This window comes from Ascidiella aspersa, chromosome 2 (genome assembly GCF_963924565.1).
Source record: "Ascidiella aspersa chromosome 2, kaAscAspe10.2, whole genome shotgun sequence".
Classification (NCBI taxonomy): Eukaryota; Metazoa; Chordata; class Ascidiacea; order Phlebobranchia; family Ascidiidae; genus Ascidiella; species Ascidiella aspersa.
Window position 1 is genome coordinate 21,115,950 of NC_139448.1, and position 25,394 is coordinate 21,141,343.

The 25,394-nt window shown below is 36.5% G+C and overlaps 2 protein-coding genes across 3 annotated transcripts in view; both read left to right on the plus strand.

The window, feature by feature from the left end:
• The first annotated feature begins 24,067 nt into the window (after positions 1–24,067).
• On the plus strand, positions 24,068–24,625 carry LOC146164300 (U6 snRNA-associated Sm-like protein LSm8). Its single transcript, XM_083381239.1, has one exon. It carries the CDS (start codon positions 24,185–24,187, stop codon positions 24,473–24,475), a length of 291 nt encoding a protein of 96 aa, XP_083237365.1. The 5' UTR covers positions 24,068–24,184; the 3' UTR covers positions 24,476–24,625.
• A 14-nt stretch (positions 24,626–24,639) lies between these two features.
• Positions 24,640–25,394, plus strand: part of LOC146164301 (vacuolar protein sorting-associated protein 33B-like) — a 71,038-nt gene continuing 70,283 nt past the window's right edge. Inside the window, exon 1 of one of the 2 annotated variants that reach the window (XM_083381238.1) lies at positions 24,640–24,959. In XM_083381238.1, the coding sequence (XP_083237364.1) occupies positions 24,662–24,959 (298 nt within the window). In that variant the 5' untranslated portion in view covers positions 24,640–24,661. The remainder of the gene's footprint in view (positions 24,960–25,394) is intronic. The other variant, XM_083381237.1, reaches the window with a different exon arrangement.

Sequence of the window (25,394 nt, forward strand, 5' to 3'; positions counted from 1 at the left end):
ATGATGAACGAAAGTTGAAAACATAGAGCCCAAACCAGGCCTAAAACTGTTCAACGCAAGGTGGAGGGGAAAACGCCCTTTTTAAGGCTTTTTTTAGTGGCAAGACTGCTGCCGAAAAGTACCTACGACTCACCATTTTGCAGTTGAACATAGAAGGACTTACCGCTAGCAAGATTAACGTTGTTGAACAACTAGTCTGTAAACATAAAGTCCTGGTCATCCTTCAGAAAACGCACTGCGACAAAGAATAAAAGCTAGCGATTCCCAGCTTTAAACTAGCTGGGTCAACCCTGAGCAAGACGCACGGCATAGCCACGTTTGTCCACGAAACTTTGAGTTGGTCTCTTCTCGGGCAATCAACGCTCGAATCAGATATTGAGTGGCTGTGTGTGGATGTTGGTGGATACAATATTATAAATGTATACAAACCTCCTCCCACACATTTAACATTTAAGTCTATCCCAGTGTTTACACGTCCTAGCTTGTACGCTGGCGATTTCAACTGCCAGCACACCGACTGGGGCTATGCTGCCACTAGTAAATCCGGCGAGCACCTAGCTGCATGGGCATCTAACAACGACCTAGTCATGCTCTACAATCCCAAAGATGCTGCCATTTTTTTCTCTGGTCGATGGGATACGGGGACAAACCCTGATCTGGCTTTTGTGGGTGCTGAACCTAACAACTCGATTCCGGACAGATGCTTGCTCGAGAAATTCCCAAGATCACAACACCGTCCATCGTTGATCACCGCATTCAAGCTATCTATGAATGTGCCCTCCGGGCCGCTGAAACGCTGGAACTTCCGCAAGGCGAACTGGAATCGTTACAGCATTCTCAGAAATGAAGTCGCCAAAGAACTACTGCCTCCCACCAGCCCCAACGTTGACATGGCCTACCAAGTTTTCTGCAATGCCGTAATATCCTCAGCTAAACAAACCATCTCTCGTGGCCGTCGAAATGGTTTCGTACCCTGCTGGGACGAAAAGTACCAACTCCTGTACACCTCCTTCTTAGGAGCATCGAATGGTCCTGCTACTGACAGTGCCGCATCGGATCTTATGGTATATCTTGACCAACGAAGGCAAGAGCGCTGGGAAGAGGTTGTCCAAACCATCGACTTCGCACACTCAAGTCGAAAGGCATGGAGCACTTTCAACAACCTAGCGGGCAGAGCTAGAAAACCTCCACACCAGTGTCCAATCTCAGTCAACTCCATCGCATCACAACTTGTCAGGAATGGAATGTCCAATGGCGACCGTAAGTCTGCCCGACTTGTCGCGAAAGAAGTGTCCGACCTCTGAAAGTTGGATGAGGTTGACTGTGGTAGCACGTCTGGCCCATTTACAATGGACGAGTTCGATACCGCTCTCGGGTGTTTAAAATCCGGAAAGGCGCCAGGTCCCGATTAAATTTTCGCAGAGATGATACATCATGCCGGAACTGCTATGAAAAAATGGCTGCGTGATTTTTTGTCATCGTGTCTGCACCGCCTCAGAATACCGAAAATCTGGAGACGGTCATTAGTGGTTGCGATTACTAAACCGAACAAACCACCAGAAGATTCTAAAAGCTACCGTCCCATATCTTTTTTCGGCGCGGGAAATCAACGGCAGATCAGGTCACCTTAATCACGCAGTACATCGAGGACAGTTCTGCAGCTAAGAAAAAGGCCAGGGCTGTATTTATTGACCTTACAGCCGCCTACGATACCGTCTGGCACCGCGGCCTTACATGCAAGCTTCTTCGTCTGCTTCCCGACAGGCACATGGTCCGCATGATTTTGGAGCTTATCTCGAACCGGAGTTTCACCCTGACAACAGGAAACGGCAAGCTGAGTAGACTGCGGCGCCTCAAGAACGGCGTACCACAAGGCTCAGTCCTGGCACCTCTGCTACACAATATCTACACTTACGACTTGCCCGAAATGCCCTCAAAAAAGTATGCTTATGCTGACGACTTAGCCATTTTGCATTCCTCTGGGGACTGGCGGTCGTTGGAGGCAACCCTCACACAAGATATGACAGCCTTCGCTGACTACCTTAAAAAATGGAGACTGACTCTCAGCATAAGTAAAACTGCTACGGCAGCCTTCTACCTTAACAACAGGGAAGCAAAGCGTGAACTTGAAGTCCACCTAGGCGATGTCATTCTGCCTTTTTCCAACAAACCGAGATATCTTGGAGTAACTTTGGACAGGACACTGACCTTTCGATGCCACTTGCAATCACTGCAAAAGAAACTGTCAACACGTATTGCGTTGCTACGTCATCTGGCGGGAACAGACTGGGGTGCATGCGCTTCAACATTGCGAACAGCAACTCTGGCCCTGGTTTACTCAACCGCTGAGTACTGTGCACCTGCCTGGTGTCGCAGTGCTCACACTCACCTCATCGACACAGCTCTTAACGAAGCCTTGCGTATTGTCACAGGTTATCTGAGGCCAACCCCAACGACCTTTCTGCCAATCCTTGCAGGTATTCCACCGGCTGATCTCCGCCGCAAAGGAGCAACTTTACACCTTGCCCGTCGGGCACTTGATCCTAACCATCTGCTTCACTCCGTGTTGGCCTTTCCTCTAAAGGGAGTACCCCGCCTTAAGTCTCGACGCCCATTCGTGCAAGCCGCTTTGAAGCTAACGAATACCCTTGACGAGCTTGGTACCACCGCGACCCACTGGACGAACCACACATGGAACATGGAGTGGCATTCAGCCAACAACCGCCTTCAAGACTTCATCCCAAATGCTGGATCCCTACCCACAGGAATGTCCCTACCTAGAGCTTCACGGGTTAGGCTTAGCCGGTTGAGAACAGGTGTTGGGCGTTTTAGCTCAACAATGTACAAATGAGGCCTGGCCCCCGACAGGAGACTGCGAGTGTGGTGCGGAAGAACAAACCGTAGATCACGTCATTGAGGATTGCAGAATTCTACGAGCACCGCATGGAGTGCATGGTCTGAAGAATTTGGACGACCAAACAATATACTGGCTGGCCATCATCTGCCCCAAAATCTAGCCCGGAATAATGCAAAATCATGGCTCAAACGAAACAAAATCCTGCTTCGATTGTTTAAACTTAAGTTGCGTCTTTCAATTCGCAGGGCTAAACTGGGTTTGTACAGGCAGATTCTAATGCTTCAGAATTTCGGACCCCACTTTTTGTAGGCGCTTTTTCTTTTTTTCTATTATCGTTTTTGCTAGTTTTATTTGTTTTGTTAATTTAGCATAATCGTGCATGGAACTTAGGAAACTGCGCTGCTGATAGTGGAATTATGAAAGTACAAAAATAAATCACACAGAGGCGTAGCATGTGTATTTTGCGCCCGGGGCAAACTCTAAAATTGGCGACGCCTCCTCCATGTTTAATCACATATTTTATTAGGCTACATTAACGTAATCTACCTTACTTTATGCGAAAAAAACAATTCAAAAACATTTCATTTAAAGAAAGAAGCAACGGTATACAAATTATAACATATGATTCACTGTCAAGGATGAATAATTTCATAGTCTACAATCTATTTTTTTTTTTTTTTTTTTTACTGTCGTAAACTGGTCAATCGCGTCAGCTAAATCTCCTGTTTCCAATGTTTCTCTTTAATAAATTTCAATTTACAGAACAACCGCTCACAGCTTGCAGCTGCTATTGTTCACAGAATTTGTAGTGAAGTTCGCAGATTCGGAAATACGTCATTTCCATAAAAAACAATAAAACCAAGAAATTCCAAACGAGTTTCTGGTAAAGCTTCAGTTCGGTTACTGAGCAGCATTCTGCAATCACTTTTTCACAATAGTCGTGAAAAATGTGTTGACATCTTATGTTGAAGCCGATCAAATACATTCTTTATAACGCGCGCAATTTATTCTTATGGTGAAAGTCCTGCGCCTCTTGTCAGTTCTCCGGAAATTCTCTTACGTCGCCTGATTCTTCTGCCCACCTAAATCTCCCAGATCGTGCATTTTGCTTTTACAGCAGCTTGGCTTAAACCGAATCGTGTCAAATGCTTAAACCAAGGCGTGACAAATGGCTTAATCACGAAGCGTGACAAATTCTTGCTCAAAGGTTCATTATCAGTTGCGGCTTCCTTGAAATTCATTGTGGAATCATGTAGGCACTTCTGTGCCAGGGCTGCGGAGTCGGTTAAAAAAAACGAGTCCTTCTCCCGAGTCCCGAGTCCGACTCCGGCCAAATGTAAGATTTTGTCGAGTCCCGAGTCCAGCTCTGACTCTACAGTAGGCCTGCCATATGTCCTCTTTTAGGAGGATTTGTCCTATTTTCTCAAAAAACTGAATGATCCTCCGAGGACGCTCAAAAATGTTCAAATGTCCGCCTTTTTCGCATTTTGAGTTAGTTGTTCATACTTTTTTTACTTTTAGCTCTAAGTTAATATTTCATTTTTGTAATGATTCCAATGGTTTTGCTGTGTTGTACACCACTCCTACAGCGCTGTACAAACTCTATTTTTGCCAACTTTAAAATTAAAACGGCAAAAAATGTTCGCGCTCTGTGCGAATCTTTTCTACTTAGATGTTAACTTTTTTTAGCACAAAGTCTCTTTGAGTGCCATTCCATGTTTTCATATCATTGAAGGTATAACGGCCCTATTTAAAATTTTGCTAACTTATAGATAAACGATAAAATTCATCCACCGTTCGAACTATTTTTTATTCATGTTTTATTTAATTGGATAACAGGTTAGCAAAAGAGGACTTAAACATTTTTGCGCGAATCGATAATGTTTTTGCAATATTGCTGCTGTTGTTGCGTGTTATCACATCGTTTGAAACACGATAACGCAAAGTTTAATTTTTGCGCTCACATTTTTATTTGCGCTCACATCGCAGCCTTACAACTGTGGAGTGAATGCCCTCACTACACGTTTGTCAAAATCATCTCGTGCACGAGCCATTGTAAACAGAAAGTCAACATCTCAACAGTGTTCCAACACTGAGGTTTGAACTCACAACCTTTGGTTCACGAAACCAGTTCTCTACCACTGAGTTAAACTAGCTTAACGTTGCCCTGCTCGAAATTCATATTATAATCATCACCGACTGTCCGAACATCTTACATCTTACAAACTTTCTCTTTTATTATGTAGATACATTATGATGCTGAAAAGGAAAACTCTGTTTACTGATGGGCTACGCCAGAAGTATCCGTGTTTCAGAAAAGGACGTGTTAATTTCGAAGCTGAATGCAATACTTGGATATGGCACGTTTTTCTCAAACGTAACAATTCTACTTTCGTTTTACTTGCAGGCAAGAAAATGTCCTCTTTTGAGGTGCTGGAAATATGGTAGCCCTACCCTACAGCCTGTATTTTACCCATTTACGCAACTAAATTAAGGTGGATTTTTTGCAATCCACTCATATTGATGTCAGAATTGATCCACCCGCATTACATGGTTAAAAAATATTTCACCATTTGCTATTACACTTTTACAACTTACATTTTGCCGCCTTAACAGTTTTAAAATTTGATACTGCGCATGCGCACGTCGGACTCGGGACTCGGGTAGTTTTACGTGGTCTTACCCGAGTCCCGAATACGGCAAAACAAACCGACTCCGTCGAGTCTCGAGTCCGACTCCGACTCCGCAGCCCTGTTCTGTGCCCGATCGATTTTCACAAGAACGGCATTCCAGAATTATAATACAACTATGAAATTAAAATTCAATACGCAGACCTTTAACTGCTGTGCACCACTTCTAGTTTCAGGTGTCATAGTTGAGATATTTTCTAGGAGTCTTACTAGGTCATCCAGTCCTTTATGGATAGCTTAACAGCTTCGGATCGTGCACTCCAGCGTGTTTCAGACTCTCGTTTTACTGTTTACGGAAGAGCTCCTTTGAACTCTTCCCACAACGAGTTGTTCAATAAGAGAAAAATAAATATTTACTTTCAAGTGTCGTAAAATATGTGACGACAACTGGATCTTGCTTAGCTAAGTGTACTCCAAATTTTGTAAGCCCCAATTCGGCGCCGGGGACATAGGTACCCCACCGCCCACCTAGCTCTACGCCTCTACAATCAGACGTATTTCACGGTTTCAGTGAGGGTTTCTTACTAAAGTTATTGATTACACTTGCACAATAAGCGGTACAGCTGGCGCCTGCCGAATTGTCGGCGACGAATGTGTTTGCTTTGCTTTGACCTTAAGGTTTGGTTTCGCTGGATGTTAAATGGCTGTTTCTAATTAGTGTTGTTTTCTATTTATGATGTCACCTCTCTAGCGTTTATTGCTACCACTGATCTTTATGAAACCTGGATAGCGCAACTAGCAGCACGCGTGAGCGATTTTTGAAGCCAATTAGAAAGCGATTTTTAAAGCCAATTAGAATTTGAAGAGAACCAAAACTGTGCAAAATTTTCATTACTTTTATGGGAGAGGTATAGCTTAATCTGGTCTTTGTCACATTTCATCAATATCGTCGTGAATTTAAGGGTTAATGACGTATTGGTATTCTTTTTGTAGTAGGCCATACACTTTACTAGTGACAGTATAACTTTTTTCGGCCTTGGTGATAGAAATATAGGCCTATTTCGTCTTTTCTGGCGGAAGAAGAGATATTTCTTATTGCAACAAGGCAACTTTAAGTTAGGTAAAATGAAGTTACAGTATATAATATACAAATCTTTGGAATGGCTTTTGTGTACATTTTATGTGTACATTTTACTATGCTGTTTGGTACCGCTGAACTCTAACAACAACATTTCTTAGCATTTAATGTAATACTAACAGCAGCAGTTGGCATTAGGTTTAACTGAAAGCTAATGAATAAGAAGAATAGATATTTTTTTAAATGCTTTTAATATCACATGGTTGCCCTAGTTACATGAATTATTAGTTCCTGTATTTTTATGTGGTGTTGACACTTCCGAATTACAAATATTGGACACTAGATGCCAAATCCATCACTTACTGTGTTAAAATGGCAAAATGTATGTTATTATCACATTTTAAACTTGAAGTGCATTTTTATTTATTCTTATTACTCTGTTAAGAAAACAGAATCGGGTATAATTAAAGAAAAATGTTGTTTCAAGTATTTTAGTTTACTTATCCGCAACACAGGAGGATTACAATTTTGCAAAAAAATGCTATGTTTCTAGATATAGCAGCAACTCTGTTATACCCAAAGAGATTATAACCAGGGCTGCCACTCTGATTTTCAATTTATCCCAAGGTTTCATGTTTAAAAATCCCAAGAATTGGAAAAAAATCCCAAGATTAAAAAAGCTGAAATATAAGAGACTGTGGCGGACTTTGTGGTATGCACCCATATGTATTGAAGCTGTAACACAGGTTTTGGCAACCTTTTTTCTAGTCGCGGACCAATACCAAACTGATAAAGGTCTCTGCGGGCCGCACACAAAGTTAACGAAGAAGCGTGGTATTAAAATGTTAGAACAACTGTGAATCAGGCGGGCCTCGATTTTTTTGCACTTGAAGACGTGTTTGATTACATTCAAGGAGGCAGAAAATTGTTTTTTCGAGTCCACACCTCGACATACAAACTACTAATGAAAAGTGTAATAAACCTACTTCGAAGAAACGTGATAACTTTACCTCTAGCGAAGCGAGCTTGATTTTTTTTTTTATAGGTAAACCGTGTTTTTTTTTATAAGTTTTTGTATTATATTGCCCAAAATACAAAAATGTTGATATTTTTTAATCCGTTTTTAGTTTGTCGGCAACGCAATTGCCAGCCTTCCATGTCGCAACGGTAAAGAAGCGCTGAGTTCTATAGTTTAAAAGACAGCATCAAAGCATAAACAAACCGAATGCACAAAGATCTTCGCGCGAAGCGCGACACTCTTTTGCACTAACGTATAGTTAAAATAGTCAAAAAGTAAAATTGACTCGTGTCTAGTTTGTCAAATAGGCGGCGGGGCGGATGAATTACATTTGCGGGCCGGTTCCGGCGGTAGGTCGTCGACCCCTCTAATAGCTCTCATTATCATCGTCGATTGGGTCTGTTTAATTAGCGCCGTCACACAAGCTAGTAAATGAACAGTTTCGTTTAACAAGCAAGTAGTACACCCACGAGCTGGTAAATAGCTATTTCCTTATTCGTATTAGGAAATGAGTCCTTAAATACAAGCAAAAAAAGTATTTGTAATTTCAACCTGCTATGAATTAAAATTCCCAAGATATGGAACAGATATCCCCAGATCCCAAGGTCTAGGCTGAAATCCCAAGATCTTGGGAAAAATCCCAAGGAGTGGCAGCCCTGCCCATTGAACACGTCTTGGCTAGAAAACGTTTTATTTTGGTGTACATCTGGAAAACTCGTCTTCGACTTAAATTTGACGACTTAGAAACGTCTTTTTGAGACGTTTTTTGAAATACAAGAAAATTATGAATATTGTGTGGTCTTAAGAAGACCTCTACAAGTTGTATAATAATCGGTTTGTCAAAAACGCTTTTTTAAAAACCGTTAAAAAACGTACATGCTAAACCTAAATAAATGTGTTTTTATAATTCGTCAAAAAAAGGTTTAATAATCGTTAAAAAACAACCTTTTTAAAACCTTTTGTTAAAAACCATTCCAAAACGTATTTTCTAAGCGGAAATTTAAAGGTTTTTACTTAATGTTTGAAAGACGTTAATTAAACGTTGCGAACACAAATCTTTAAAACGTTTTACTTAAAACAACTGAAAAACGTTCCTACAGAAATTATAGAAAAACGTTTCTAATTTTTGTGTAAAAAACGTTTATTGAACGCTTCACGCCATAATTTCCCTAAAACATTTATTCTTAAACCAATGTAAAATGTTTATTTTCTAACCAAAACATTTTAAAACGTTTTACGTACAACGACGACAACACGTTATTTTAGAAATTACGGGAAGAGAGCATTTTTTGGTATCCGTGATACCTCTTTAACATTTTCGGCAAGATATTATATTGTCTTCCACGTTCTTTGCAAAGGAAACCGTCTCAGTTCAAGGTTTGTAGAAGACAGCGGCAAGCCCGTGAAATATTAACAACACACAAAAAATAGAGGTGGTTTTTCAACTCTATTGTCCTGTCCTACAACTTACTGCTAAAACTTTGTTTGTTTTTCTCGTGGCATTTTCGGCAAACGAAAGATTAAAATTTTATGCGGGCGCCCATGCAATTTCATTACTTTGAAACGTATTTCGATGACAGGAAATGAATAGGATTTCAACGTAAACTTTTTACGTCGACCAATGAAGCGATTTTTCAACCTAAATAGAAATGTTTAAAATGGATAGCTAATCAAAGAATAATAATTCTTGTGCGTAAACATTAGTGCAATAACATATTTAACAATGGTTTATTTCGTACCCGACTAAAAATTAAAAAATGTGTCTCCTTTAAGATCATAAAAATATGAAGATTGGTCACGCAACATGTGATTTGCTATGACGTAATTTCGAAGTTCTAGAACGTTGAAAAAGTGAGTGGCGGGAAAAGGGATAAAAGCTTTGTTTAAAACAGGACTTTTAACGACAACAAATTTAAGGTATAAGTCCGTTAATATCGTCTTAGTTTTAACTATTTTTTTTAATCTGATGGATTACGCTTTGCGGCGCTGGTCTAGAATTCTACCACAACGAAACACCATTTGGGTTAGGGTGCGGGTTAGCGTTTGGGTTAAGGTGGGTCAAGTATTATTATTAAACAAAGAATATAATAATACTTGACCCACTCACACCCAAACGCTAACCCGCACCCTAACTCAAATTTTGTGCGTTGATTTTAGAACTGTGGTAGGATTCTAGACCAGCGCCCGCTTTGCTGCTGTTGATGTCATCTTCGATTTAGCAATCAAGTAGATGCTGCCTGAGAAACAATTGTTGGTAAGTTACAAGAGTCTTCCATTGGCTGTTGCATTTTTTGTTTTTAATTCTAGTCCTAAACACACGCTTTGAATTTAGGCGGTACTGGGTCATTTATTTAGGTTTAACAGGTTAGTTTTGGACAAACTCTTATCTAGTAAAGTAGATTTCATGAGAATTTTTTTGGGGGAAAATAAATATTATAGAGCAGGTAGTCGAACCGTTTGACTTTTAGGGTTCGAAATCTGGTTCGGTTTCGATTAATTTAAAAGTTCTGATTCGACCATCAGTATTTCAAAACCTGTTAGTAAAGTTCCGGTTCGGATAAATTCCGTTAAATCTTAAAATGTTGGTTAATAGTGTGGAGAATAATCTTTGAATTGTAAGTCAATTTTATTAAGTTACATAACGCATTGAAAAAACATCATCTCATTACTGAGTTATCCAAAAAATAAAAAATCATTGTTTATTTAATCAATTATTTATAATTTTTTTGTACAATTTCGAACATAACTTAATCCAGTAAAATACATGTAACGTCATGTTGGAGTGAACAGATTTTTTTGACAGGTTTGGATTTGGTTAAGGTTCGGGTACGTGTCCTTATAATCTTACAAAAAACGGTTTGGAAAAAATTGCTTCGACTCCCTTTTATAAAAAACATCCAAATTTCCTTTTAAAATCAAAGCAGGTGAATCGTTAACTCTCTGAGGTCTTTTGAATTTAAAGCTTGAACCTTTGAGTATTGCGTAGGAGAAATTGTTAGGTAGCTTAAACTTGGCTACAGGGCTGTAATGAAGGTAATGCAAAAATTAGCATGAATGGTATACAGTTTATGCATAAATTTGTAAGGCTTTAATATTTAAAGTGATTCTTAAAGGTGTACAGTGGTATAAGGACTATAACAAAAACTGTGAAGCGACGAAAATGTTGTGTTCAGTGACTTTTTGCAGCTAAACACATTATTTCACAGCGATTTTACATGGCTTCTATTTACCCCAAACTAAATCATTATGGCTTAGTAAAGAGTACCACCTAACCCACCTAAAACTACTTGCATTCCACATCCAAAATTGCTGAGCTAAAGAATTAAACTAGATTTTAACTTTGTATAGTATGACACTGTATGGAGCGTTGCTTAAATGTAAGTAAATTTCATGGTCCGCCAAATATATTACAAATTTATATTTCAATTACAAACTGTAAGATGTTGAAGGCTTATCCATCAAATTTAGAGAACTCCGCCAGCTACATAATTTGCAGCATTCTAACGACTTAACATATGAGTTAATGGTCTACTTTGTACTTCATTGTACGTCACAATGCTGCAAGTGTTTTGCTTCACTTTTTAAAAGTAGGCTGCAACGTGCAACCCGTTTAAGTCTTTAATACCAGTTGTATGTGAAATCTAAGAAGGGTTTTAGTTGCCCACTGTTGCGTAATTAAATTTTGGTCTGATTTTAAATTTTGAAGGTTCACCAGTCTGCAAAATTTATGTTTAAACTTTATCGGTCCGTGTACTTAAAAGGTTGAGAACCGCTGTTATAGCTGTACTTTACTACAAATTTGCAAGTTAATTTGGAAGTCGAATAAGCTGAATATTGGCCTAATGATGGCCTTGGGTTACCAACCGTATAGCATACTTTTGAGCGTTTTATGATGTAATGTTACTTTGGCAACTTCACGCCTTTTGAGGAAATTGCAAAATCGCTGCATGTGGTATGAAGTGTTAGCCCCACTAACTTTTGAATAAAACTTTTTAAAATAGGTCAGGAGTAAAGGTTATTAGCAAGCAACTGGTTGCCTTCCTCAAAAAACGCTAACGCTGCACTCCATGTCAATATTTATAGCAAGCACTAAATTTGTTTTGTCACTAGCATGAACCTTATTGGAAACTGGCCACTCACATAAAATTTAGATTTGCCTGATATAACCAGCAAATGTAGTTGGTATCCGACATTCTACATTAAATACCTTTAGTAGTAACTCCATTTTAACAATTAAAAACAAACTTTAGAACAGTGGTTTTCAACCAGGGTTCCGCAATTTCTAAATTGTTTAGCTAATTGAGGTGTGTTTATTACAGAGGTTCCTCGAGCCAGTGAAATGTTTCCATAGGGTTCCACTCCAGCAAAAAGGTTGAAAAGCACTGCTTTAGAATATCAAAGCCCATAGAGAAGTAGTCATGTTAAAAATCAATAAAGGGCTATTCACAACATTCAAAATGATACCTACATCTGTATGGGCTTTGATATTTTTTTTTACCATGTAAATAAAAAATTTAATTAGCTCACAACACAAAGTCAAATTGCAAAAATTAGAGCAGATTGCTTCATACAAAATAAACAAAAATAAGAACATAAGAAGATGTTGCATAAAAATAAATACTAGCCTGTGGCGTTCAATAAAGCACCAAAATGAATGATCTCAGTGGTTCTTTAACCTTTTTGTCGATAAAACTATTTCAAGTTGTTTCTCAAAAGTGAAAAAAGTACATTTATTGTACATGGAAGTATTCTACTTTTTGGGAGTGCTGCGTATGACCGCAAAACACAATACTGAATGTGGATGTGAATTGAAGATGTAGCTCATAGTTGTCTAAGTAAAATCGAATTTTAGCTATTAAACCAATTCCCTATATATACTTTGTTCTAATACTTTTTGTTTGTGGAAGCCATGATAGTTGTCTATATCAAACCTAAAATATTTAGCTTAATTAGTTGTTTTTTTATCCTGGATTCCAATTTTTATTGACTTGACCCATTGAGCTCATATTTCCTTCATTTGATATGAAGTGTGTTTTTGAGGATTTTCTGAATAGTTTGTTTGCTTGAAACTAATGATCAGTTGTAGTTGGTTCATACAATTGTATTTTGTTGTCAACTGTTTTTTGTTACAATAGGTGGCAAATAACAGTATCACCATTCTTTATGTTGTAGTAGATTTACTTGCAGTTTGTAACATGTGAAGTGGACTGGAGTGACCATGTTGTTGCTTGAATATAGTTTTGTTGTAATTGGTTGTTAATTACTTCAAAAATCCTAGTTACAGATGTTACTGATATACAAGTGCAGGCTTTCAGATTCTTTCTAAATTTATTGTCATGTTTAGGCAATAAACAAAACAATTAATTAGGAAAAAATGAACTAATAGTTGCGTTGATGGCACAAAATAACGCTTTTCTTACTTTGACGCTGTTACATCAGTCAGCTGTTTTTGGCGAACTAGTGTGCAATGAAAAGCGCAAAAAAAAATCTTTGGTTAATTTGGGAGAAATTTTCAACTTCTATTGCTAGAAAAAACGATTTTGATAGTCCCAAGTCATCAGAAATTGTTCGTCGAGGTTATGTATCACACAGTGCAACATGCCATAGTATGCATGGTGCTATGTGCTGCATAAATTTGCTTTACACAGAGACACAAACATCACAAAACTAGGCCAAAGCTTCTGCATGGAGCAAACATTTTTTGAGTTAACATGCCATAATTAAAAGAGCCAAAAATATAGTTTAGGTTTAGGCTATAGGTGGAGATGGATAGCCTGGTACATACTCAATATGCCCATGCGAGTAGCATCATGTCTATTTATATTGTGATGGCTTTTTAATTCAATGTAGGAGTACTGGTCAAAACCAAGTAAAACTGCGAACACACAACAATTCTATGATTGAAATTGAGTATTTTAAAAAAAGTTTTTCATTTTTTCATTTCTTTAGATAAAAATTTTTGGTATCGATTCCTTTGTTTTTTTGGCTGATTTTTCAGCCGACATAGTCGCCAAGTCGCCATAAATGTTCATGGGTCTTTAGTTGCTTGCGGTCAGAGGTTTGTGATTTGTGGACTGTGTACAATTTGGGCTTCTTTAAGGCAATCAGAGAATTCTGAATTTAGTAATACACTTATATTATAAAGCTAGGTCAAAATAGTGTAATTAACACATTTAAATGTATTGATTCTGGTATGTTATAAGGTCTGCTGGCTTGTAATATATACAGTGATTGTGTGTGTTGTTTTATTTAAACTTTCAAGTTTGTATGAAAATAGAATGACTTTACTGGTGAACCTTCTTGGATGTATATTTATGAAATTTGTGACTGTTTTTTTGAATTTGTATTGATATAATGCTAGCTGTTTTTCAAAAGTGGGTAATTATGGTATATAGATCCTATTTTAGTTTTGCAGGTATTTCCTTTTTTAAGTTTTGCATTAGTGAAACTATTGAGGTATTGATTTTATTGTCTTCCGTGATTAACAGAACTGTTGGTTTGTTGTAAATGCGTATGATAATACATTTGTTGATCCTGTTTTTTATTGGAGTTTTTTTTATATATGACATTCAGTTGTTCCTGGTTTGATGTGGTTTAAAGGTACAGTGAAATGAACAATTTTTGGAATTTGATCTAATCGTGTGGTTTTGTTAAGCATCATGCAAAGTAAAAGCCGGTGCTAATTGATTGTGAGATTTATCTGAGTCCATAAAGGCATAAGGTGAGCAAATTTAAATGCACCTTGCCTAAGCGCACCGCACGCCATCCCAAGTTTATGTCTCTTTTAAAGCAGCCCAGTAAAAATAACAGTGAGTGTTTAAAATAAACAAGTTGTTTATAATCAGGATGTGAATGAAATATGACATACAATCCTTCTAAACAATAATTCATCGGATTCCTTTTACAGGACTTTTGTACATTTTTGGCTATGTATATACAGGGCAGTCGGAAGTAACTCATGTGGTGTTTGAATATTGAATTAAGAAAAGTAGAGATCAATGATTTTGTTGCAACAATTAGTTTTGTTAAATAATATTTGTCATAGATAGGAGTTATTAATTTAGTTCAGAACGTTTTTTATATTTATGATCTTTGTGTAGGACATCTTCATTTTTTAGAGAAATGTTTATTTATAAAAAAATATTCCTAATTTGAGCTGTACACAGGTTTTTTAAGATTCGGTGAAAAAAAAAGAATTTTAACTCCCATATAACACCCGATCCGTTAGAAATTAGTGCATTTCTAAGCAAAAAGGTCTACGACAATTAGTGCATCCAAAGGATCAAAAAGCCCGACTTTTAGACTTTGAGGTCTCAGACAATGCACTAATTTGACTTAACAATGTGCTTCAAAAGATTAGTTTAATAATACTTGACCTACCTAAACCCAAACGCTAACCAGCACCCTAACCCAAATAATGTGCATTGAATTAATAATTACATAAACGCTTTAGGCTCCAATACCTAAATTTGTGACGTAACAATCCTATGGTACCATAGACGAGAAACTATATTTTTATTACATTAACGCACATTATTTGGGTTAGGGTTCGGGTTAGCGTTTGGGTTAGGGTGGGTCAAGTTTTATTAATGCCATCTCACACTTTTTGTAGTCTTTTGTGAATGTTCAACGAATATTTTCAATTTATCTACGCCGGGAGTTTACCTAAAGGTTCAAATTAGTGCATTGCCAGGACCTCAAGGTCTAAAAGTCTAGACTTTTCTGCCATTGGATGCCCTAATTGTCGTAGACTTTTTTGCTTACAAATGCACTAATTTCTAACGGATCGGGTGCACATAACCTGCCTATGACAACCATTATTCCCTGATGTAGTTTAAAGAAGTAGGCTATATTTTTTGTTTAGTGAATTCTTAATTTTGTATCCTATTAGTATTTTATATTCAATAAAAGGAATGTGGTTTTATAAGATGTTTATTTTTTTATATCTTTACAGTTTCTACAAACTCTTCGTCAACTGCATGCTGAAATAGTGATCACGTCATTGTGTTGCCCTTTATAAAGAGCACATGCTGAATATTACCACTGTGAACATTGATATGTAAATAAAACTGTAGCTTGATCTTATCATATTTTGTTTTGTAGTTTGCAAGTTTAATATGTTGCGATGAAAGCAAGAAATACGCTGATATTGTCACACGTTAGTTAAATTTAAAAAGACGTCTATGGTCGAAAAGACCTAGACGACTAGTGGATGTGTTTAGGACGATGGCCTCAAGACGTCGTAAAGCCTCCGAAAGAGATCATATCTGAAATCGTTTTTTAAACGATTTTTATGATCGTGTTTTACCGTTACGATTTCACATAGACGTAAACAAGACCAAAACGAAAACGACTTTTAGACGATTAAAAGGTGCCGTAAAGACGTTTTTGTAATCGATTTAAATGCGATTTTTTAGTACGTCTACTAGTCGTGTTTTGGCGCACGTTTATTACCGTTACGATTTTAGACATTCTGAAGACCTAAATAAGACCAAGACGAGTGCGAGATTAAAACGATTTGAAGATAACCTAAAAACGTTTTGTGTTCATTGGGTGATTATAACCATGAGGACAAACTCTCACTTTTGCCTTTTTTCTTTTGCCTTTAAGCAATGTATTCTACTTTCGACAGCCGTCACGGTCTGATTCACAATAAGAAAAACATCATCTTTTCCATTTAAGCCTGTTATAAAATTGTACGCTTTTGGCGTAATTTGTTGTTTAATGACCCCTAGTCCTAATTTAAACCGTTTTCGCTTTACAAAATTGACTTGGTAGGACAGGCAAGGTTATCACAAGTTGCGTGACACTTTCTTAGGACCCTACTGCACATTTTTGAAAGGTGTATTACTGTTAAAATGTACACGATTGTGCTATGTCGTTGATTTCGGGGCTCTTTCCATTTGGTACGTAGAAAGTAACGCAAAAAATCGTTCTGCAAATGCCGCATAACGCCACGCACATCATTATTTTATTATTACTGGTAATAATAATGCTTTACCAACCCAAACTCAAACCCGCACCGTAACCCAAATAATGTGCGTTGCGGTATGCGGTATTTGTTGACCGTTTTTTGCGTTACTTTCTACGTACCAAATCGATGGAGCGCCTTGGTTTCCACTTCTAGACGTTAAGATTTATGTGAGGAATTGCCTTTTAAAATTAATACCACTTAGTTTGTTGTAAATCTCAAGGTGCCGAACTCATTAAACTTAACTGTATGGCGGTGTTTATTGTTAGCTTCTTAATGTAAATGATATAGGTATTTTGCATTGTACACTTTACAGAGCCTATTACAGAAAAAGCAACTTTTTGTAAACCAAACCCATAAATGAATTGGCTTTAGTGTACAAATTTTAGTAAAAATTGTAGAATTCCAAATTTGATGAGTGGGCTGCAAATTAAAATTCTTTTTCGAGGGCGTCGCAAAAAAAGTTTGCGAACCACTGCCTTACATTACTATTGGAATACAAATGTATCTATTTCTATACTACTGTTTAAGATCCCAAATTTAGCGGTGGGGCGCATTGGTGCTATGCAGCTTGCGAACAATTTTTTGAAGTGCAAATTTTATCTGCCCCTTGGTGGTAATTAAGCTTAAAAATTAGTAATTTGCCAGCTTTTCTTACATAAAGTAATTTGGAATAATATTTGGTTATTGGTTGTATACCAATTTAATTTAAATAAACAAATTTGCTGTGCTTGGTAAATGGTAATAGCCATTGCTCATTAGAAAATGTTCTTTACGCAAATATATCCTTATCCTAAAGAATACTTTCCATATGGTAATTTTTCTTTAGTATGCCAGTGTTCAGTGCGCAAATTAAATTTATACTGTACTGCTGCTTTAAATAGTCTTCTATATACTTGTTCCAGTGTTACAAATTAAGACACATTGAAATAAATACCATAAACTGAAAATTAATACCAAAGTCTTTGAAAACATCGTTCAAACGAAAAGTTTTTGCACCTCAGTTTGCTGTGTGTAATATTTAACTAGCAAATATTATTGGTGTATGCTGTATCTGCGAGTGAAGCAAGCAATTAGCATTTGTAAGGTAGTTACATTTGAAATCAGTAGTTACCAGATGTCACTGAATTCAGTTAATAATTTTGCAAATTATATTACATTTGATTGCTCAGTATTGGAGTATGTTATTATAATGTTAAACTTATCCACTTGGTTTATTTTTATAGAACTTGCTTATATTTACTAGTTCAACTATAATAAGAACATATATTCGTCTATAACTGTGATTCAGCCATTCTGGTATTATGTTGGATATTGGTTAAAGACATATCAACAGTTCACTGGGAAAATAAAAAAATAGTCAGTCTATTCCTCAAAGATACAACAAACCTCTGGTAAGATTATTGTGACAATGAGATCATAGTGTAATGCAAACCATTTTAGAGTATTTATTTTACTTCAAAACTTTAAACTGCTAACTGTCCATGGGTAAATTTTATCTAGTTTAGGGCTACCTAAAGTTTTCAGGCTGTGACCGCTTTTATTGTATTAAACTTTTTGACCCACTAGGTTTAACAGTTTAAAGTGTATGTCTGCTGTGGCATGCGTTTATTGAAGTAATGTGCGTTACATAATTTGCCATTAACATACCAAACAGAAAAAATAATAATTTTATAAATGTAGCACTTTGTATAAAATTTAACTCCATGAGCAACCCCCAGTTTGGAAAGCCCTGGTCTAGTTATACAAAACTTCCGAGCTGGCAGATTTTAAGTATTTATTTAAAATATTTTTTTTTAATTTAGTATGTTACACTATTTTTCTATTATACAGGTTGGAAAACTGATTGGGAACCTCCACTTAAAAAGTTCTGGTCACAGAATGAGCAGATTATTTAAAGATAAAACACAATAAATTCCTTCAAATTTTCCACCCTTTAACCATTTGTTGTGCTGCAAGAAGCCTATTAATTAATGTGAAACTCTATTCTCTTGTGGATAACATATGACACTGCTTTACACAAATTCCTACTGGCAATTGTTTGGGCTTTTCAGTGATTTTGATTTCTTAAGTCAGAGTGGTCCAAGGTTGCACAATTTTTCTTACATATTCTTTACGGGCCACAAAGCAGGCTACGTGCCAGGAGAGGATGAACGATTTTCGTTAGGTCGGAGCATAAGGTGTTTAAAGATGACAGCACAAAGCATTGTCAAAAAGTAACTGTCGAAAGATATATAAGCTGCACAAACTTTCTGCTATCACCAAATTGTGCACATAAAATCGAGGGATAATAATCAGACTGCAGAATGGTGCGCTCCAAACACGCAAAATTGCATATTTGAGAACACTTAATTTTGAAAAAGACTGCATTTATGAGTGAACACAAATATAACTTACATTGCAAAACAGCCATTTTAGAAAGTTCCATATAGGACGCACTGCGACTTTTAAACCTGTCTGACACATACAAAAAATAGGCGTTTTTTCCAAGTCATAGTAAACTGGTTTATTTAATGGTGTAATCGGAAAAATGTAACACTAACCAAACCATTGCAGTATGCTCGCTGATTGTTGGTCACTTATATTTCTTTAAAATAAACCCTGTTCGCATTACAATAATTCCACAGTGCTTCGCGGGCCACAAACAATGATGTCGGGCCTGGGTTTTGGACCACCCTGCCTTAATTTATCAATTTTTGTTAAAAGTGTCATTATTTTCCTACTTCTTGGTATACCTTATATGCCAACTCAGGCAAACAAAACAAAATAATGTTTATTTAAAATTTATTTGGTCAAACATGGTAAAAATCAATCAATTTAAAGAATAAATAAAGTTCTTTATTGACACCAGATTCCAGAGGCTACTTTAGTATTGTATTCTTTTGTGTAGTATATGGTCAACAGCGTCTGAAAGAACACAATTTATCGACCAATATATTACAAAATAGTTGTTGAGTTATTACTTATTGTGAATAAATTTCAGGAAATAAATTGTAGACTCTAAAAGTTTAGTGGCTTAATTTAGAGTAAATAAAAAAATCCACACAAAACTAGGTAGCATATTGTACAGGTTTGAAATCAGGACTGCGGAGTCGGTTTGTTTTGCTGGAGTCGGACTCGGGACTCGAGTAAGACCATGTAAAACTACCCGAGTCCCGAGTCTGACATGCGCAGTAAACTAATATGACCGCCAACTGAAAACTGTAAAGGTGGAATAGCATGTGGTGGAATATTTTCCAACCATGTATGTATTATGAGAGAATGAATTATACGACACCCCTATAAGTGGATAACTGAATATCCATGTTATTTTGGTTACGTAAATTGGCAGAATACAGGCTGTTTAGTCAGGGGCGGACTCAGGACTCGACGAAATGCCACATTTAACCGGAGTCGGACTCGGGTTATTTTTAACCGACTCCACAGCCCTGTTTGAAATAGATATTTTTTGTCATTTTCAATGTAAGTTTGTGAAAAGTATTTTTTACCTCGAGTGCTTCTCATCTTTTCTCCCTAATAGCTGATAGCAAAAGTTTGGAGCTTACTTGCTGGAGGTTGTAGTTGAATGAATATCAAAGCCCATGTATAGAAGGAGGTGACATCTTGTAAACAGCTTAAATATATATATCTTTATTCAGTTTAAATTTGATTGGATAACTGGTTGACTAGTTGTAAGATTACAAAGCTGCATAATCTGGTGCTTTCCTTTTTTAAATGAACAATATTACACACTAAGTGTTCACCGAACCCTATCCACTAAACTGGTAGCAAAATGTGAAATGTTAATATTCCACCAAAACTAAAGAATAATAAAGTATATTACAAGATACCTACTTTAATTTTTTGCTGTAATGCTAAATTAAATGAAACTGGGGCAATAAAAATAACTTTAAACAGTATTGTAATAGTTTGTTTATTGTACTATTATAAGCGAACACAAAAAGTTGTACCAAAAGGCTTACTAGTAATAATAAAAAAATGTAAATTCCCCGGTTTGGAACTACTGGTCTACTCTACAGCAACGCGTTGTACGCTTTCGCAGTCATTAACTGGACGACGTTGGCGCGCCAACGAGTGTGTTACCATATTATATAGTACTTATGGTCAGCTGATGTTGTATGCTCCACAGGCTTTTTTAGGTGTGTTTACACGAAACTCGGCAATGCAAGTTTGACACCTAATTCAAACATAACTTTTAACCTGTACTAAATGTCGAACCTTAATACATATAAGCTGGTTGCTCCAAAATTTAAGCTCACCAACATGGAAGTCAAGCCCAGTTGTTTACGTTTTACTATTATGCATTAGAGCGGAACGCTGTCGAAAGTAGAACAATGGGCTACGTCACAGTTTGTCCTCAATTATAATCTCTTTGGTTATACCGTACTACAAATTCTAAAACAACCACATTTTACTTGTTTCGTAAGTGGAATTAAAATCAAAGAAAATAAAACCTCAATTGTAAAAAAGTTTAAATGATGCGTTTAGATAAAGCCTTAATGGATGTTGGAAATAAACAAAGATTTATTCATAATGTTGAGTAATTCATTTTATGTCAAACTGCAACCTTCAGAATGCTTTTTAAGTAGCCAGTTGCAATTGTGATTTAAAAAATGAAGATATATAGGCTTTGATAATAAATCTAGGTGTGTCATTGCAATAAAAATAGTTTTACCAAACCTATTAACAGTTACAGTGCCGACTAAACCAGTTTAAGCTTTATCGATTACCAGTAATAAATTAAACCATAAAAAGTCAACAAACAATATGAAGTCAGGCATGATTTTATTTAATGGCACTTACGCCGAAATCTCGGGTGTGCAGCACCTAGTTTTAAGGTGTGCAATTATGTTTTTTGTACACTGAGTGGCGAAATCCTAACAATCCTACAGCAATTCAACCCCTTTAAAATAAAATATATGCAATATACTAACTCAGGTGTGCACAGTGAACACAAAATTAGGCTACTTTAAAACAATATCAGGTGTAGTTCTACCAGGAGCTTTTAAATCAAAAACAACGATCGCAATCTTCATAGTAAAGTTTAGTTGGTTGGCATTACAGTGGGAAAATGTTATACTGGTTTAGTCCTGTCCTTAAATATGACAATTTAAAGTATTTTTCTCTTTCAAATGATTAGAATATGGTTGGCAGCTGACAACACCTTAAATTTATGTAATAAATGTTTATATATAGTCGGGAAACGCTGCTACTAACTCCATAAGCCGTAATGCAAATTTTATTTACCCTTGTCCTCTTCAAGATGGCGGACGCGCTTTCTAATTGGCTTAAATTTTCAACCACTAGTTGCGCCATCCAGGTTTTATATAGTTCAGTCGTTGCTACGAATAAGTAAGGCGAGGGCTGACGGCCGCCTAAGGCTGTTATAAGTTCCTTGTAGGCAAAGTTCGTAAGAATTTTCCATAGACACTTAGATTTCTATAGAGACTTTACTTGTAGGTACCGCTAAAAAAACATGTCCTTATAAATCCTACCCTAGACAGAGTCACTTCGCTCAGTTAATATTGCTCGACGAGTATATTCACAAATCTAAGTACACACGATAACGCAACACGGTAATTGTACATCTGTATTCAATCGAATAGCATTAAGTATAATCCCTGCGAAGCGCTCAAAACGCTCGCTTGGGTGTTGTCACACGTGTGGGTGCGACTCATAATGGAAGAAAATTTATTGCAAATGAACAAACGAGAAACTGGCAATACGTACAATAAATTTACCTCCGAACGTGCGCGAGCTGGACTCCACAAGTGAACGGTTTATAAGTGTAGCGTCGGGCTAAACTTTAATTTGTCAATGGGCTAAACTTTAATTTGTAGACATTACACATTGACCACTAGTGCATTGTCCGAGACCTCGAAGTATAAAAGTCGGACTTTTTGATCCTTTTGATGCACTTATTGTCGTAGACCTTTTTGCTTAAAAATGCACTAATTTCTAACGGATCGGGTGAAAATACAGGAAATTTTAAACAATTGACAAAGCGCTTCCAGCAAAAGGCTGACAATTTGATAAAAACGCACGGGCTGGCGTGATGACGTCATAACCGGCCAGACTGAACAAGCTGTTCACCGAATAAACAGAGTTGACCCGGTCATACTCATAATTCCAAAACCTCTACACACGTCAGTAGATTACGTCACGTGTATTGTGATTTCAACTTAGGATAACTAGTGAAGTAATGGTTGGTACGGCTGCATTACCATCACTATTTTATGACCTCAACCGTCACTATTTTGTGACGACATGGGGAATTCCCTTAGTTGAAAATTTCGGTGTCCGAACCCCATGCTCACTGTACAGTGTTCTCAGTTGGGTTACACCAGGCTCTGCCTGAAAAATGTCATTTTTTCATACTTTTACCATAAAATTGCGCGTGTTAATCATAAAACCCTTTAGTATCGGCTATTAAATTTGAAACACTTTGCTAACATATGCTTTTTGTATTGAAAAAATAATCTTCCAAATTGTTAACAACAACTTCCCATTTAAAGTAGTTATAAACTACAATGTATAACTACAAAAAACATGTTTTTACCCAATATACTGAGTACAATAAAACACAATGAGATATTTTGAAATTCAGTCTTCATAAATCATTGTTGTGTTTTAGTTTTATTTTTCTACAAACGTGATCTGTTATGAAATACTTTGGTGCAAAGATTACTAAGTTACTACTGCCAGTTTGAAAAGTATGGCAAATCTCGACAAAATCTTGCGGTGACACAGCCGAAAAAAATCGGGGTTACCAGGTGCAACAAAGGTCAAAAAAGTGCACTTTATGATTTTCCGATTTACTTCATAGTGCATATATTGCAATGTAAACGTATGCCGCACAAGCGATTTACATATTTGAGTTGCAATTCAGATTTTTGGGGGGTGCACTTTTAAATGTTTGAAAAAAACTCACGGGTGCACTTGCCATACTTTCTACAGTGGCTGCCAGCAATGCAGAACAAAGCTTTGACAATCATGTCGTGGTATCCTCACTGAATATTGGCCTAAAGTTTACCTATCTTGACAAGATCTCAGTTGCCCAGGTAAAAAAAAATTGGTCTAGGTTGCACTTGCCATACTTTCCATTGTGGCTGTTTTATAATGGAATGTCACCTTTGCAGCTTAATGCATTAAGAAAATTGCGAACTCTCCACCTGGCATTACACGTTTGTCGCTCACCCAACAAAACTTAATTCACACTTCTTTTCTTAGCATAAGAGGTAAAGTATTTAAATTTTTACTGCAAAAAGTTATTAGTGGCAGACTGGCAGTATTATGTGAGTGTGTCTATTGATGTTACATGCTGTCCGACAGGGTATATTTGGAAATGAATATTTTGTAAAATGACTATTTGGAAATGTTTTCACTTATCTGAAGTTAACCATTTTTAAACCCAAATCACCCTAAAAAACTGCACGTTTCTTAAAATGTCATAACTTGGAATAAACATTTTTTTCAAATCGTAATCGAATCTTTTTATGTTTTGCTTTCCCAAAAAATATATACATTTGGTGAAAACTATAGAACATTTACGTATTATTTATTATTGTAATTTTTTATTTCAATATTTAAATGTATTTCTGTATCGTTGTAGTTGGACATATTTAAGGGTATGGCATCTGCTCTGGAAAATTTGGTAAATCGCATTGTTTCAGTTGTTACATCCGATGGCAGAATGATTGTTGGTACATTGAAAGGCTTTGATCAAACTATTAATCTTATATTGGATGAAAGTCATGAAAGAGTATTCTCATCAGCTCAAGGTGTGGAACAAGTGTTGTTGGGCCTTTATATCATACGTGGAGACAATGTGGCAGTGGTTGGAGAGGTCGATGACACAACTGATGCTGCATTAGATTTGGAAAACATGAGGGCTGCACCCTTAAACTCTGTTGTTCATTAGTTACTGATTTTAATTTGGATATAAACCAGCAAAGGAAACTGTAAAAAAGAAAAAAGTGTTTGTGATTCATCAAATTATTAAAATTGTAATTTTATGTTTCATGCATTTGTATTTGGTAACTTAGAATCATTTATTCATGCTTTGCACAGATACTCTTAAATTGTAACTTAGGCATTAAGTAAAAAAATGTCTGTATATCCCAATGTGTCAATTCTAAAAGCCCAAGCAAGAGAACAACTTACCATTTTACTTGGTAATTTCTATGGAAAAAAAGATCTTGTTATAGATTCAAGTCTAATGACACTATTGGATCGTCTGACTGGAATGCAGTTTTTAAAAGATAAAGGGGTAGATAAAGTTTACATATTGGAACACAAGGAGATTATTGGTGGAGGAAGCAAGCGCATGTATATAGTCCGCCCATGTGTCAAATCAATGAGGCAGATTGCCGCTCATTTTCATTCTGATCGAAGAGCAGGTAATTGTACGCAAAGGTAAATATGTATGTTTACAAGGAATTTAGATAGTTCTAAAACACAATTTGTAACACAGTTAAGTGTTTTTTTCGTGTTTTTGCCTATTGATACATAATAATATTATCATCACTAAAAAAAAAAAAAAAAAAAAAAAAAAAAAATTGTTGGGGTTAAAAAACAATGCCATCACACCTAAACTTTTTTATTAATATTAATTTCTTTTTCAGGTAAAAATTACATTCTTAGCCTAACCAATAAGCCATCTACCAAGAAATTGGTGCAAAAACATTTTATTAAAAAAAAATATATTTTATAAAAATTTATTTAAATTTTTTTTTTTTATGAAAGATTAATTTTACAAAAAAAATGGATTTTTTTACAAACACTTAAACACATATCGTTTTGAAATGTAGAATATGTAGGAACATTACGCACTACAATTG